Source organism: Brassica napus, unplaced genomic scaffold (genome assembly GCF_020379485.1).
Source record: "Brassica napus cultivar Da-Ae unplaced genomic scaffold, Da-Ae ScsIHWf_1961;HRSCAF=2609, whole genome shotgun sequence".
In the NCBI taxonomy this organism is placed as follows: Eukaryota; Viridiplantae; Streptophyta; class Magnoliopsida; order Brassicales; family Brassicaceae; genus Brassica; species Brassica napus.
The window spans coordinates 3196-19067 of NW_026015376.1; the positions used below are offsets into that span (position 1 = coordinate 3196).

General features: G+C 34.9%; 1 protein-coding gene and 2 pseudogenes across 1 annotated transcript; 1 reads left to right on the forward strand and 2 right to left on the reverse strand.

Annotated features, from left to right (window-relative positions):
* Window positions 1-2784: 2784 nt before the first annotated feature.
* On the forward strand, window positions 2785-3693 carry LOC106409228 (ethylene-responsive transcription factor ERF003-like). Its single transcript, XM_048772850.1, has 2 exons — window positions 2785-3025; window positions 3140-3693. Exons 1-2 carry the CDS (start codon window positions 2811-2813, stop codon window positions 3630-3632), a joined length of 708 nt encoding a protein of 235 aa, XP_048628807.1. The 5' UTR covers window positions 2785-2810; the 3' UTR covers window positions 3633-3693.
* Window positions 3694-10656: 6963 nt separating this feature from the next.
* Window positions 10657-11681, reverse strand: LOC125599696 (annotated as a pseudogene).
* A 981-nt stretch (window positions 11682-12662) lies between these two features.
* On the reverse strand, window positions 12663-13490 carry LOC125599697 (annotated as a pseudogene).
* Between the last annotated feature and the right edge of the window lie 2382 nt (window positions 13491-15872).

Here is a 15872-nt window from a genome sequence, read left to right on the forward strand (position 1 = left end):
CAACTAGAAGGATAACCACACTACTCACACGTGCCAAAACAGTGGCAAAGAGACAAAATGAGCAATTCAAACAGTCTTTGGAGCTACCCACTCCCACATGATTTTGATTTATTATCTGATCGACCTATAGTTATCTAGGGCAGTAGAATATAAGAACATATCAAAGGGGGCAATATGAAAATCTTATAACAACTATATTTTCAGAAAATCAAGGGTGGCAGCTGCCCCTCCCAAAACGTATCTACATCATCCACTGCCTAATAATAATTAAATTTAAGATAATGAATGCAAAACATTGATTAAAGACGTATATTGGCCATCTCCTAATTGGAAAAGTCGATCATGTAACTTACTGATACGTTGCCTCTAGAGAGAGTTTTTTTCTTTTCCTTTTTCTTACGGACATGATTAATTATTAGGGTTTAAATTGATTAATTATTAATAAAGCTAATGACCTTCTAGTGATTTTTTCTTGTAGTCATAATTGCTGTCTAAGATTCTTCCATCAAGTTGTTACTGGATTGACCCCAATAATGTTGGCACTTGTTATTTCGATGGATCCATTCTAACAGCACACTTTTTGACTAACATATTCTTCTAGTATCACTTATTCTAGTTACTAATGACTCGAAAAGGATATAATGTCTGAATTGGAAAATAATTTTTAAAATACTTGCGACCGAATATAAATTACAAGATTTATTTATTTCAATTGATAAACCAATTATGTTTTACGAAACTTATAGAACAGAAGAGAAATATCGACCAAAAATACATCTCCTATATATAAGAATCCACAGACGAACTGGTTATATTATAGAGTGTGTCATTTCCTACAAAACTATCATATAATAATAACAATAAAATCGATACATCCTATATAATGCATAACATTAATTGTTATCATTATCTTTTTTACTCTTCGACTATCATCTGGTAAACTACACTCAGAAATCATGGGTATGATCAGAAAACATTAATAATGTTTGTTTCAATAATGACCTAAAATAAACAAAAATATATAAAATACATAATAGTCGAAGATGATTTTAGTGTTTGATTGAGTCATTATCGAAAACATGGGTGAAGAATGGTGATGAAAGAGTCCCGCTATAGTAATCAAACTTTATTTTTTGCTTCCATTTATTATTGCTATTATTAATTAGCTGAGAAAAAATCTAGAAAATATTGGCAGTATCTATGATGTACAGACATGTTGTGATGACCAAACCCATGTGAAAATGTGATGTGGGTTTGAAGTTTTACCGCAGCCAAAATTTCTTGCATCCAGCTTGTTCACAATTGGGAAATAAAAGAAATGGATACTTATTAGTTATCACATAACATACATATTGTCATAAAATACATATTGTTAGGAGATCTCTGGCGATTACAATATCACTTAAGAGAGCATGATTATTTGAGAGTTCTTAGGGTAATGTTTTTAGCGGAATATAAAAACTCGTCTCTTTACTTTTAACTAAAAAAATTAAGAACCGGTTCTTAAATAAGAACCCGTCTCTTTACTTTTAACTAAAAAAGCTAAAAACCGGCTCTTAAATAAGATATTTAAGAGCCGGTTCTTAGCTTTTTTAGTTAAAATTTAAGAGATGAATATTTAAGAGCAGGTTCTTAGCTTTTTTAGTTAAAATTTAAGAGATGGATTCTTATATTCCGGTAAAAACTTCACCCTAAGAGCATGATTATCGGTAAAAACGTTTTTGGGGTTCTTAAATTTATTTTTGTTTTCTGATTTAATTTTTTTTTAAAAAAATGAACCGATCGCGGACCGCCACATGTCTGTGGGGCCCGTAAACAGTACAACAAACCCCTATGAAACGTTTCTTATTTGGCGACATTGAAACACAGTTTTTGCAAAAAGGTGGTGGGGTCCACGCGTAAGAACTCTTCTCCCACCACCGATAATCATGCTCTAAAAATCTCCCAATAATCATGCTCTTAGATATGCTATATGTAGGAGTGTATGACAGTTAAGAATTTTATAGCTATTAATATATTTTTCTAAGCTAAAGTAGTATTCACTCATTTTTTTTTTTTTTTTATACCGAGTGTCCTGGCCCCACCGTGGTGGTCCAGACTAGAGACCGAACCCTTAGCGGCGCGGACGCACACCCGAGGTGGGTCATGGCCAGGCAGCGGTCTTCGGTCTCTGGCGCCAGAGCAAGTCCGCATGTAAATTCCCTAGTGGCCAGTGCGATCGAACCCGGGGGCCGTACAGTAGTATTCACTCATAACCTAGGATTTATGTTTGACCAAAAAAAACCTAGGATTTATATGTCACACTATAGAAGTAAGAACTAAAGATATAACTGAAATCCGTTTTATAAGAAAACTATTGAATATGTATATATATATATATATATATATATATTAAAAGTTTTGATAAATTTCGTTTTGCATAGGTCTTATTCTCTTTCAAATGAAAGTACAATGATATATACTTTCCAAAACATGGTTTAAAACTATTTATTTCCCTACACACAGTTTAGCTAGCATATACAGTTTATAAGTTTTTAATATTCACTAACTCTACAATATGTGAGAGTAATAGATAATCCATTGCCCATGTCGCGGCAATTACAAATACAACAAATGAGTTTCAATTAAGAATACAAATAGTCTCTTTCTCTCACTCCGCTGATGTCTCTCATCAACAAAAATCAATGAGATTTTCTGGATCGTATTGGTAATGGTGTGGGTCCCGTTTAGGACCAAATTGATTGCCAGTTAATTTAGCAAATAATTAATTACACAACAAAAGCATCTCTCAAACTCTCCTTTTGTGTCTCATGAAGCCAACAGTACTTAAAGCCACCCTTCACTCTTCCAACAACACCTTTCATCACTTTCCTCTTTTACATTTTCCCACAAACACTTTGATTGATAAACACACTAGAACATACCCGACCCCTAATATTCTGATGGCACGACCACAACAACGGTTCCGAGGCGTGAGACAGAGACACTGGGGCTCTTGGGTCTCCGAGATTCGCCACCCTCTCTTGTAAGTCTTTCTCAAATTTACCAAACTACCCTTGCTTTCTTTCTTTCTTGAAAGTTAATCAAGAAGTTCTTGACCTAGTTGGCTAATTCGTTTTTTTTTCTTTTATTGCCTCAGGAAAACGAGAATCTGGCTCGGGACTTTTGAGACGGCGGAGGATGCGGCAAGGGCCTACGACGAGGCGGCGAGGCTAATGTGTGGCCCGAGAGCTCGTACTAATTTTCCTTACAACCCAAACGCCGTTCCTTCTTCCTCTTCCAAGCTCCTCTCCGCCACTCTCACCGCTAAACTCCACAAATGCTACATGGCTTCTCTTCAGCTGACCAAACAGACGCAAACTCAGTCTCAGGCGCAAGCTCAGAACCCGAGACTTCGGTCGCTTTCCTTACCGGACACTGACAGCGTCATGAATATGACGGCCAACGGTATTAATTATAACAGGGGAGGAGTAACGGAGACGATGAAGGAGATCAAATGGGAAGATGGAAACGCGAATCTGCAACAGAACTTCAGGCCATTAGAGGAAGATCACATTGAGCAAATGATAGAGGAGCTGCGTCATTATGGTTCCATTGAGTTTTGCTCTGTTTTACCTACTCAGTCGATGTGAGAAACGGTCCTGTCATTTTAGCAGTAATTCTTTTTTTATTTGAAGTTTAATCTTATTTTTCCTTCAACATGACGGCGTCGTGGAGTAGTAGAAGAGAAAAAGGCTAATTTCTAGACATTTGATCTGAATTGGCCTCTTTGAAACACTCATTCTAAGAGCAATCGATCATATGCTATGTAATGTATATTATTTTTATTATATGAAAAAAACGTTATCTAATATCTTAATTTGCATCATTCTCCATGCAAACCAGTACTCATGTGTTTGTGTTCGTGTGTGAATAAGTGGGGATTTTATGTAGTGAAAAGATACAACATTGGGAAGGAAGATATCAAAAGAAGATAGAGAGATGAGATTTTGTTAGGGTCTGGAAATTTTGTAGTTAGCTTTTTGGTTTTTGTGTTCCATGCATGTTCTCATTTTTCAACGGTGGACCTTAATTTCTTTCCTTTTAAAATTTTATTTCACCATCTCTTTGTTTCTCTTTTCAATTTGGGATTGCTGCTAACTGCTAAGTAGAAAGTGTACCTACCTATAGCATAACAGGACAATCAAATTCTAACTTTTAAAATAAATGTTTTTCTAACTTCACTGATCTGTAATATAGGGTTTTATTGTTTTATCAACGTTTTGAAATAATATTGGCTTTGATTGATGACATAAATTAGAGTTGATTAAGTTTGAATAAGAGCATAATTCAAAAATGTTATCAATCATGAAATCATTAATTAATTTTAATTTTTTGAGTTAATGTTTGTGTTAATATGTTTTTTACACAAAGAAGATTGTTCCTTGCTGATTTAAAATGTGTACAACGGCAATCACTGTGTAAACAACGTTTTACGGATACTTGCAAATAAACCAATCACGCCCCGCCCTGAAACAACTAGTAACCACGCTACTAATTTCTTCTTTACAATAAGTTAATAACAACTGCATCAGTAATCATCAAGTACTACGTACGCAGTATTAGACACAAAGCGTCCCACATCCGATCAGATGTTGGAAGGAATCCTTCGTAATATATAAGATAAATGGACCACTCCACTTATCACCAATTGTTTTTAGGTTGGAAGTCTATCTACCTTAACATGGTATCAGAGCCCGATCCACACAATCTAACCCGATCCACGTCAATCTGGTCCAAAGTTAGCCCATCGATCATGGTCCGAGCATTCCGAGATTGACGCTCAAAAACCCATCATCTCGAGGGAGCGTATTAGACACAAAGTGTCTCACATCGGATGTTGGAAGGAATCCTTAGTAATATATAGAATAGATGGACCACTCTAGATATCACTCATGAGAGTTTTCTTGCCATATTTTGGATGCTGCGGACGTAAAAACAAAGCTTATAATTTGGTGATAAAATTAACCTTACAAAAATGTATGTTTTTAATTATATCTGAGGAAACCGATGGAAGATCTTTATATATAAAACATGATCTTTGACTATGCGATAAAAGCCTCTATTTACAAGGTGACAATGGATAGAAAAACTGTAAAATAATATATGTAATTATAACATATAATCTCACATAACTGCAACAAGGGGAACCAAAGGAAATTCTAAGTTTTTAAACTACTTCATTGATATGCCTAATCCATTACAAAAAAGATAAAACAGAACATTTTTATTTTGAACAACAATTACTTCATTGTTGTAGCCACTCGGCTTGAACAAGGAAATTTAAGTTATATTAAGAATCTAGTAAGATATACAATTTAACTTAAGAGTTCTGTAGGCGACTAGGCGTGCATACGATTTTCGATTTCTTTGGTAGCAATATTGACTACGTGACAATATAGTAGTCAGCCACTATAATATTTGTTGAGATCCACAACCAGTTATATGGGACAAACTTTGTCAAACAATAGAAATAGATTAGAATCTCAACGTGATAATATTTTTTGGATCGAGGTCTTTATCGAATGGAACTTATAATGATTATTCTACGTACCTGTTTGTAAATTGATTTTGTTTTCCCCATACTTTTTCAAAAAAGTAAATAAATAAAGAAGGGGAATTATAAAAGTGCAGTTTTATTCTAATTATTTTGTTTTCTTAAAGCATTTTGAAGCAGCAAAGGTGAGATTTAAAATAATGGGCATGCTTGTGAATTCATCATCATTACTTCTTTGAACTTCTGTGACCCTTTTTTTCCTTTTAGGAAGGTCCTTTTCTATTGCCCCAATAAAATTTTCACTGAACTCACCAAATAGAGGATAAATAGGTAGAGGTATATATAGATTCAGATTCATATGAAAACGTATCTTGTCCATTCCTGTATATAATATTTAGTTATATGTTTATCCCCTGGGCCCTGTTAGTGCATGAAAATGTTATATTGTTCACTCAAATTTAATCAAAAGTATTGCACATTTACGTATTATTTTTGTTATTGAACTTATTCTAAACATCGTTAGTTAAACGTGGTGTGCATTAATCTTACTGACATTTGATAGGAACAAGAGCGAGAGATTGTTGAGTTTGGACACGTTTAGTTAATTACATATGATTCTGCTAAACATACGTACTGAAAACAATCTTTGGACAAAACAGACAATTCACCTTTATATCAAACGCTAACCTGGGCATTCAAAGATAGATCATTGCCATGATCAAGCTTTATTAGTAAACGAAATCAAACAAGCTTATCTTTGTGGTTCTTCTACCATATTACTCCCTCTGTTTTTAAAAGATGCATATTCTAGACTTTTCACATATATTAAGAAAACTCATTCAATATGCATTGTTTTTTGTGAATAACAATTTTTCATAACTTTTAGCCAATAGAAATTCAATAAACACCATTAATTTTTTTGAAACTTACAAGTTTTCATAAACTCATACATTGAAAAAGTAAAAAATGTATCTTTTTTGAAACAAATTTTTTTTCCAGAACATACATCTTTTAGGAACGGAGGGAGTACTATTTATGGATTTACAACTGAAATCAATTGAACATTAATAGTATGGTATGTAGTTCAGTTAACGACTTCCTAGATTAGGTATAAAGATATGGTAATCTTCATATGCGCATGTAAGAATAGTGCGAGAAGACATCTCCCAATCTCAATAATGTTTGAAAAAATGTAAGGAAATTCATAGTAAGGATTTACGACTAGGCAATGTGGTATAGTGGTTTACAACATTGATACTGCAGTTTTATCATATAATCTGGATTAGTATAATATTATGGGTGTATGAGTTATAGATGATAAACAATCTCAGACCGATAAAAGACGTTCAACTAAAGTCTGTTATTGAAAACAAATCTCTGTAAATTTGTAAATTGCTAAAGATTACATCATTAAGGTCAACTAATTAGGTCTCTAAGATTGCATCTATTTCTGCCACACACATTTTGTTAGTATTTTAAATTACATGAAATCATTTACAGTTGTTGACCGCATATTTGGCGGCTTTATTACCACACAAAATCACTTTAAGTCAATTATTCTAACTATAAAGGCCAGCAATATTTCGATGAATGTAGTAAATCTTTCATAGCTGTTATATCATCTTTTATTTCAAGTTAGACTTTGCTTTGATTTGAAACTCCGCTTAAAATTATTACTTACATGTAGAAAAAATCTTTAAAACTGCTACGTATGATTAGAATGTATGGCGGATTTATTTGAGTTAGAAATCAGCCATGACGAATAAAGGTGAGAAAGTGTTTTATATGACATCCAAACGAACAAACTTATGGAAAATCAAAATTATGGTTTAATCGGGAACACAGAATTTTAGTAGGCACTAGGCACCTAATCATAATTCAGAATCTGAAATATGATTTATATAAGGGACATCTACAAGAGACAAGACATACCAATGACCTATTTTCATCTCGACGGTCTTTTTAATCAAGTAATGATTGACAGTAAGTTTAACTTTTATTGGTAAGTAACTAATTTTACTCAAGGGCATCTAACACTATTTTTCCCTCTTTACACTAATCCTGTTATAGAGTTAAATTTACTCCAATAATTTACTATATAATAGAGTTACTCTATAATATAGTGAAATTTAGAAGAATGCTGTTTTTTTACTGCAAATATATAGTAACAAAACAACATTCCTCTATATTTTACTCTATTATAATGTAACTCTATTATAGAGTGAACCATTGGAACAATTCTAGCTTTATAATAGACTTATTCTATTTTAGTGTAAAATATAAATAAAATAATAGTGTTTCATTGGAGATTTTGTGTCAATGTATACAAAAAAGTGTGACACCAGTACAAGATATACACATGATAATGCGTTCATGTATACATCTCACAAATTTATAAATATATATGTATACAGAAAAAAGGAGGAAAGTGGTCAAAGGCAATAATGAAAAGAGAATGATGGTGTTGAGCAATGTAGATTCTCATGTGAATTGTTGGTTCCAGAAACGCCAAAGCATGGCCTTATATATGGTGAAACTCTTTTCATGTTTTTGCTAACATCCAATTCCTTTTTTTATTTGTGCGCATTTCCGGTTAGTCTATTTTTCATTACGATAGATACCTTAAAATATTTTTTTTGATTTGGCTATCTCTTGTTATCAAAGTATATATAAACAAGAAGTATGAAACAGAAGTGAGAGTCTCCAAAATACAATCAGAAGAATGTACACTAGAAAATTTGTTCCCATCTCGATTTGATTACACATATAGGATAATAGGATATTTATATATTTTCAGAAATATTGTATATATAATATCATATATAATATTATATAATGCCCATCCCGGAACTGTTTATTTAAATAAATAAATATGCTAAAGCACATACGTGAACCATTTCCATAATTTGACATTTGTATAAGATGCATGTGTGTGTTAAATACCACATGTGCGTTACCTTCTTTCTTATCAATCATTTTGATGAGCCCAAATATACTCCATTATACGGTTCATATTTTAAATGGAAACATGACATGTTCTTCTGCCTACAATCTTTTAACTCGAATGTTTGTCATGACGTATTTATTTTGGGAAATATACCACGATACTATATGTAAGTGTGCATCAATCTAAACTAGACTTATTTGATGGTTGATTTGAGGAAAATATAGAAAGTAATTAAATTTATGTAAACTCCTTTTTTTAACTTATTTCTTACTCTACTTCTTTGATTGGGAGTTTAATGAGTTTGTGGTATCCTAAAAACACGGCTCTCTAATGTCCCTGAAATTTGGAAGTGTATCTACTGCTGTGGCATCAATACCAGACACCTAACTTGACTTATCCTGCAAGATTACATACAATTTAAACGATATCGTCTCGTCTTTTTTTCCTTGCAACAAATACTAGAGAGAAAATACGAAAGATGACAGTTTCTTGGGTAACAAAGATGACAGTTGTTGAGCTCTATGTTGTGACGGACCAGATGCACTCCTGGGCCAGATGCTCCACTAGAGTCAGATCGATGTCCGTGCTGAAGACCAGATGCTCTACTAGAGCCAGACCGGATGTTTGTGCTGGAGGCCAGATGCTCAACTAAAGCAAATGTCCGTCACCAGATGTCCAATCCCTCGCTTAGTATGATATTGTCCGCTTTGGACCTAAGTCCTCACGGATTCGTTTTTGGGTCGTTACTCCCAAAAGGCCTCATACTAAGTGGAATTGGACCAGCTATATATATTAAACTTTATTTTGTCTAATATCCGATGTGGGATTTGGATTGCCTCTTTATTTATTCTGACACTCTACACAGCGTAAAGGGTACAACTGTTTCGACATGTAAGAGAAGAAGTCGCCAACTATGTCGAGTTCATCAAGGAATCTGCTTCATTCATTGGAGAACCCAATTAACTTAAACCAGAAGTTGCTGAAACTGTGTTGAAAGTGTGATATGTCAGACTAGATTTGGGATAACTTAAATGAGGCAAACTTGAAACACTTATGACCAAGTCATTGTACAAAACATTTCAGGTGTTGGGGTGTTTTTGCTGCAGCGGATTACTTTCCGGTTATTGTCAAAATCATCTAAAGGATCATGGGGTTGCATAGCAAATATGAGATGTTTATAAGGCTATAATTCTTTTTCAATCAAGCTATAAAAGCATCAGATAGAAGATGAGTGTATAAAGGATGATACGTTGACTTGCTCTTCAAGATAGAAAAGAGAGAGACTGGACTTCGAGAGTATCAACTCAGTCATCACCACACCAAAGGAATTCTTATGATACGTAACGAAAAACTACCCAACGATATCTCAAGAAACATGGATCCATATCACAGAAGACGATATAACACGACTAGAGTATCTCAAAATGGTGGTTAAAATGATTAGGATAACACAGCTTCTGCCATTTTTAGTTTCAAGAGAGCTTCAAAAGATGTAAAAATCCGTAGGCTATGACATTCCAAGAAAACATGGATCTAGGCCCGCGGGTCCGGGGAATTCGGTTCGACCAAAATCTCATCAAATTGAATTAAAATTTTGGTTAAGTATTCAGTTTAGTTCAGTTTTAATTTTTTTTTTATTTGAAACTAACCAAATTTTTTTGGTTTCTATTATATTTTTGGTAAAAATTGGTTAAGTTCGGTTGATTTGGTTGCAAATTTTGGTGAATTCAATCAGTTCAGTTCGAAATTTGGTTAACAGTTTTTTTTTTTTTAAATCCAAACTAACCGATTACCGAACTGAAAACTGAACTAAACACAAATTTCAGTTCGGTTCAAACCCGCAGACCTATATGTATCCATGTCAATATTTGGGCTGTTCATATGAATCCAAGCGTCTGGAAATGGAAGCATTGGGAAGCAATGGAGGTAAAAGAAGTTGATCCTTGAAGAATCACATGGACTTATCCGTCCTAAGAAAGGTTGGATTTCAGTGTATCCCCAGTCCTTACAAAGTGGACTTAACTTCTCTTCTTCACTTCATAATTGTAAGTAATGTAATGATCTTATAACCATTACCATCAATAAAATGCTTGTTCACACACACAACTTCTTGAAACACATTCAAAATACAACCGAATCAAATTACGAAACAAAAAAAAAAAGAAAAGTAAGAGATTTTACTAGGCGAATCTAAACCTAAGCACTCACAGGTGGTGATGGAGGAAGACATTGTTCTTCTCCTTTCCCCTCCTCCTCTTCTGCTCCTGTTCAAAGACCCCGACGAAGATAGCGAGGGACCAGGTGGAAATCTACTCGACCTGCTCCCAAGCTTCTTCTCTTCTGCTTCCGGAACCTTCTCCTCTTTCGATCTAACTGCCTCACCTTCGTCTCGTTTCAGCTCCGCAGGCAAAACACAGTTGCAGAACAAACCTAAACCAAATACACAAAATAAAAAGTCATGACCTTTTTTTACTAAACAGAGTCTCAAAACAGAGTAAACCATGTTCTGTCTTTTTTTTTTTGTTAAGCTTCTAACCAAAGCGAGCAAGACGGTTTAACCCAACTAGGGATGGATCTCCTTGTCAGCTGAACACAAACGTCGTTGCAAAAGTGATTACAGTTCTTTGTAATGAGATGGTAAGTTGTTTTCCGCTGTACTCTTCAGAGAGCTTCTCCATAAAGGCGCGGACTTTCTCAGGATCAAATCTGTTCTCTTCCGATCAAAATAGACTTCCTGAATGTGAACCCTGGACACTGCTTCGGTTCACCTCGAAGATCCCTGTTGTGGAATGCTCGTGAGCTCCGAAACCGTACTCAACCCCATGAACTACATTTTTCCAGACAGAACATATCTAATGAGTTTATCCAAGTCATAAAAAACAGAACATAGGTCAAAAAAAGTTTCCAAATTTGGAATCTAATGACACCGGTCAACTTCAATTACACAAACAAACAACATTAAACTCAAAGTTTCTTACTTCAATCCCAAATTCCATAAAGTTGTGACTTGAAACAAACCCCATCAATAAATTTGAGAGAGAGAGAGGAGATACCTTCAACACCAGAGTGGTAGACTCCAAGTCCTAACCAGTAAGCGTAGCCATTGATGGGTGTGAGATCGTATACATTCTAGATAAACCGGAAACCGACCGGCTTTCTCTTCTTCCGGCCGGCCACCACCACCATTCTACACAACATCTTTCCTCTTTTAAGCGGACAATCTTTAAGATTCGTAAAGAGCTAAAGAAAGAAAGAAAGAATCTAGTTCTCTTGTGGATTATTCTGCTTCTTTTGTGGTCAATCTGAGAGAGAAGCTTCTGTTCTGTTTCCTTCCTTTCTTAAAAGCTACATTCTCTTTTCTGTTTCTGTCACCCTTAGTTTGCGGCACATATGTTTTAGCCCCTATAATTTTACATTTTTACGTTTTGACCCCGGTACTATTAAATAGATGCTTTCACGTCAGCGACGCCAACGAGGACTATTTTAGAGCTAAGAAGAGTGATATTAAGTGCACGTAATGTTGATTAGTCGTATAAATAAGTAAAACTCGATGGCTGTTTCAAAATCACATGAACTCTATCAACCATTACATGTTTTACATTGGTCACGAAAGTGGCTTAGACGGTCTAACCAACGATTAACACTATATCTATATAATATATATATATATATGAATATAAAATATACTAAATATATAAAAATAATCTTATATAAACTTTAGATTATTTCAAAAAATTTAATATTCAAAAATCTGATTAATTGATGATATATGTAGTACATATCTCTTTACATTGGAATCAACAGCTTAGCAAAATTTGTATGATTTATTATAAAAATTGTATGATTTGTTTGTGATGTATTACTTTTCAAAAATATCACTCTCATGGAATAAACCGGTTCAGCGGTTTCAAAGGGTCACTCGGGGATGATTGTGACATTGTCTAAACAAATTTGAAAGTGGAGGGTGGTATAGGTAATATAATTATATAGAAATCGACAAAGCCACGAGCCATGTTTCAGGAGGTGTCTCTTTGTGTACGTTTTCAGCAACCGATGCTTAGCTGGTTGGGGCGTGAAGTTAACAACATTATTACACTCACCCATTTGGGATAATTTTTAGACTGGTTAATCTCCCAACTGATTTGTATTTAACTGATATACTAAATTGTATTTCCCTACTCAAATATTGTAATTTGTAAACATATACATACTTCCTTGGCCTGAAGTCATATTCATGACCTGTCAGTGTCCGTTAAGGAAATGACGACCAAAAAGCGAAGTCTCGGGTTCTGAGCTGCGCCTGAGACTGAGTTTGCGTCTGTTTGGTCAGCTGAAGAGAAGCCATGTAGCATTTGTGGAGTTTAGCGGTGAGAGTGGCGGAGAGGAGCTTGGAAGAGGAAGAAGGAACGGCGTTTGGGTTGTAAGGAAAATTAGTACGAGCTCTCGGGCCACACATTAGCCTCGCCGCCTCGTCGTAGGCCCTTGCCGCATCCTCCGCCGTCTCAAAAGTCCCGAGCCAGATTCTCGTTTTCCTGAGGCAATAAAAGAAAAAAAAACGAATTAGCCAACTAGGTCAAGAACTTCTTGATTAACTTTCAAGAAAGAAAGAAAGCAAGGGTAGTTTGGTAAATTTGAGAAAGACTTACAAGAGAGGGTGGCGAATCTCGGAGACCCAAGAGCCCCAGTGTCTCTGTCTCACGCCTCGGAACCGTTGTTGTGGTCGTGCCATCAGAATATTAGGGGTGGGTATGTTCTAGTGTGTTTATCAATCAAAGTGTTTGTGGGAAAATGTAAAAGAGGAAAGTGATGAAAGGTGTTGTTGGAAGAGTGAAGGGTGGCTTTAAGTACTGTTGGCTTCATGAGACACAAAAGGAGAGTTTGAGAGATGCTTTTGTTGTGTAATTAATTTATTTGCTAAATTAACTGGCAATCAATTTGGTCCTAAACGGGACCCACACCATTACCAATACGATCCAGAAAATCTCATTGATTTTTGTTGATGAGAGACATCAGCGGAGTGAGAGAAAGAGACTATTTGTATTCTTAATTGAAACTCATTTGTTGTATTTGTAATTGCCGCGACATGGGCAATGGATTATCTATTACTCTCACATATTGTAGAGTTAGTGAATATTAAAAACTTATAAACTGTATATGCTAGCTAAACTGTGTGTAGGGAAATAAATAGTTTTAAACCATGTTTTTGGAAAGTATATATCATTGTACTTTCATTTGAAAGAGAATAAGACCTATGCAAAACGAAATTTATCAAAACTTTTAATATATATATATATATATATATATACATATTCAATAGTTTTCTTATAAAACGGATTTCAGTTATATCTTTAGTTCTTACTTCTATAGTGTGACATATAAATCCTAGGTTTTTTTTGGTCAAACATAAATCCTAGGTTATGAGTGAATACTACTGTACGGCCCCCGGGTTCGATCGCACTGGCCACTAGGGAATTTACATGCGGACTTGCTCTGGCGCCAGAGACCGAAGACCGCTGCCTGGCCATGACCCACCCTCGGGTGTGCGTCCGCGCCGCTAAGGGTTCGGTCTCTAGTCTGGACCACCACGGTGGGGCCAGGACACTCGGTTATAAAAAAAAAAAAAAAATGAGTGAATACTACTTTAGCTTAGAAAAATATATTAATAGCTATAAAATTCTTAACTGTCATACACTCCTACATATAGCATATCTAAGAGCATGATTATTGGGAGATTTTTAGAGCATGATTATCGGTGGTGGGAGAAGAGTTCTTACGCGTGGACCCCACCACCTTTTTGCAAAAACTGTGTTTCAATGTCGCCAAATAAGAAACGTTTCATAGGGGTTTGTTGTACTGTTTACGGGCCCCACAGACATGTGGCGGTCCGCGATCGGTTCATTTTTTTAAAAAAAAATTAAATCAGAAAACAAAAATAAATTTAAGAACCCCAAAACGTTTTTACCGATAATCATGCTCTTAGGGTGAAGTTTTTACCGGAATATAAGAATCCATCTCTTAAATTTTAACTAAAAAGCTAAGAACCTGCTCTTAAATATTCATCTCTTAAATTTTAACTAAAAAAGCTAAGAACCGGCTCTTAAATATCTTATTTAAGAGCCGGTTTTTAGCTTTTTTAGTTAAAAGTAAAGAGACGGGTTCTTATTTAAGAACCGGTTCTTAATTTTTTTAGTTAAAAGTAAAGAGACGAGTTTTTATATTCCGCTAAAAACATTACCCTAAGAACTCTCAAATAATCATGCTCTCTTAAGTGATATTGTAATCGCCAGAGATCTCCTAACAATATGTATTTTATGACAATATGTATGTTATGTGATAACTAATAAGTATCCATTTCTTTTATTTCCCAATTGTGAACAAGCTGGATGCAAGAAATTTTGGCTGCGGTAAAACTTCAAACCCACATCACATTTTCACATGGGTTTGGTCATCACAACATGTCTGTACATCATAGATACTGCCAATATTTTCTAGATTTTTTCTCAGCTAATTAATAATAGCAATAATAAATGGAAGCAAAAAATAAAGTTTGATTACTATAGCGGGACTCTTTCATCACCATTCTTCACCCATGTTTTCGATAATGACTCAATCAAACACTAAAATCATCTTCGACTATTATGTATTTTATATATTTTTGTTTATTTTAGGTCATTATTGAAACAAACATTATTAATGTTTTCTGATCATACCCATGATTTCTGAGTGTAGTTTACCAGATGATAGTCGAAGAGTAAAAAAGATAATGATAACAATTAATGTTATGCATTATATAGGATGTATCGATTTTATTGTTATTATTATATGATAGTTTTGTAGGAAATGACACACTCTATAATATAACCAGTTCGTCTGTGGATTCTTATATATAGGAGATGTATTTTTGGTCGATATTTCTCTTCTGTTCTATAAGTTTCGTAAAACATAATTGGTTTATCAATTGAAATAAATAAATCTTGTAATTTATATTCGTCTGTGGATTCTTATATATAGGAGATGTATTTTTGGTCGATATTTCTCTTTTTTTTTTTTTTTTTTTTTTAACAGGAGGTTCAATCGGCGATCCGTAATCCGCAAGTGGTTTCCGATTGCCCGAAAGCCCGTAATCCGCACCTGGTTTCTGATTGCCAACCGTCTAATCCCCCTGGCCCGGAACCAGCCGGCACTAATACCCATTACCCAAGGATCCGGCATCAACGCCGCGATAACTTTAAACTTGGGGAGGGCGTAAAGCATTCCGTGGCCACAGGGGATATTCGAACTCGGGTCCGTATCGATGTTGTAACTACCTCGAGACCACTAGTCCACCACGCTCTGGTTGATATTTCTCTTCTGTTCTATAAGTTTCGTAAAACATAATTGGTTTATCAA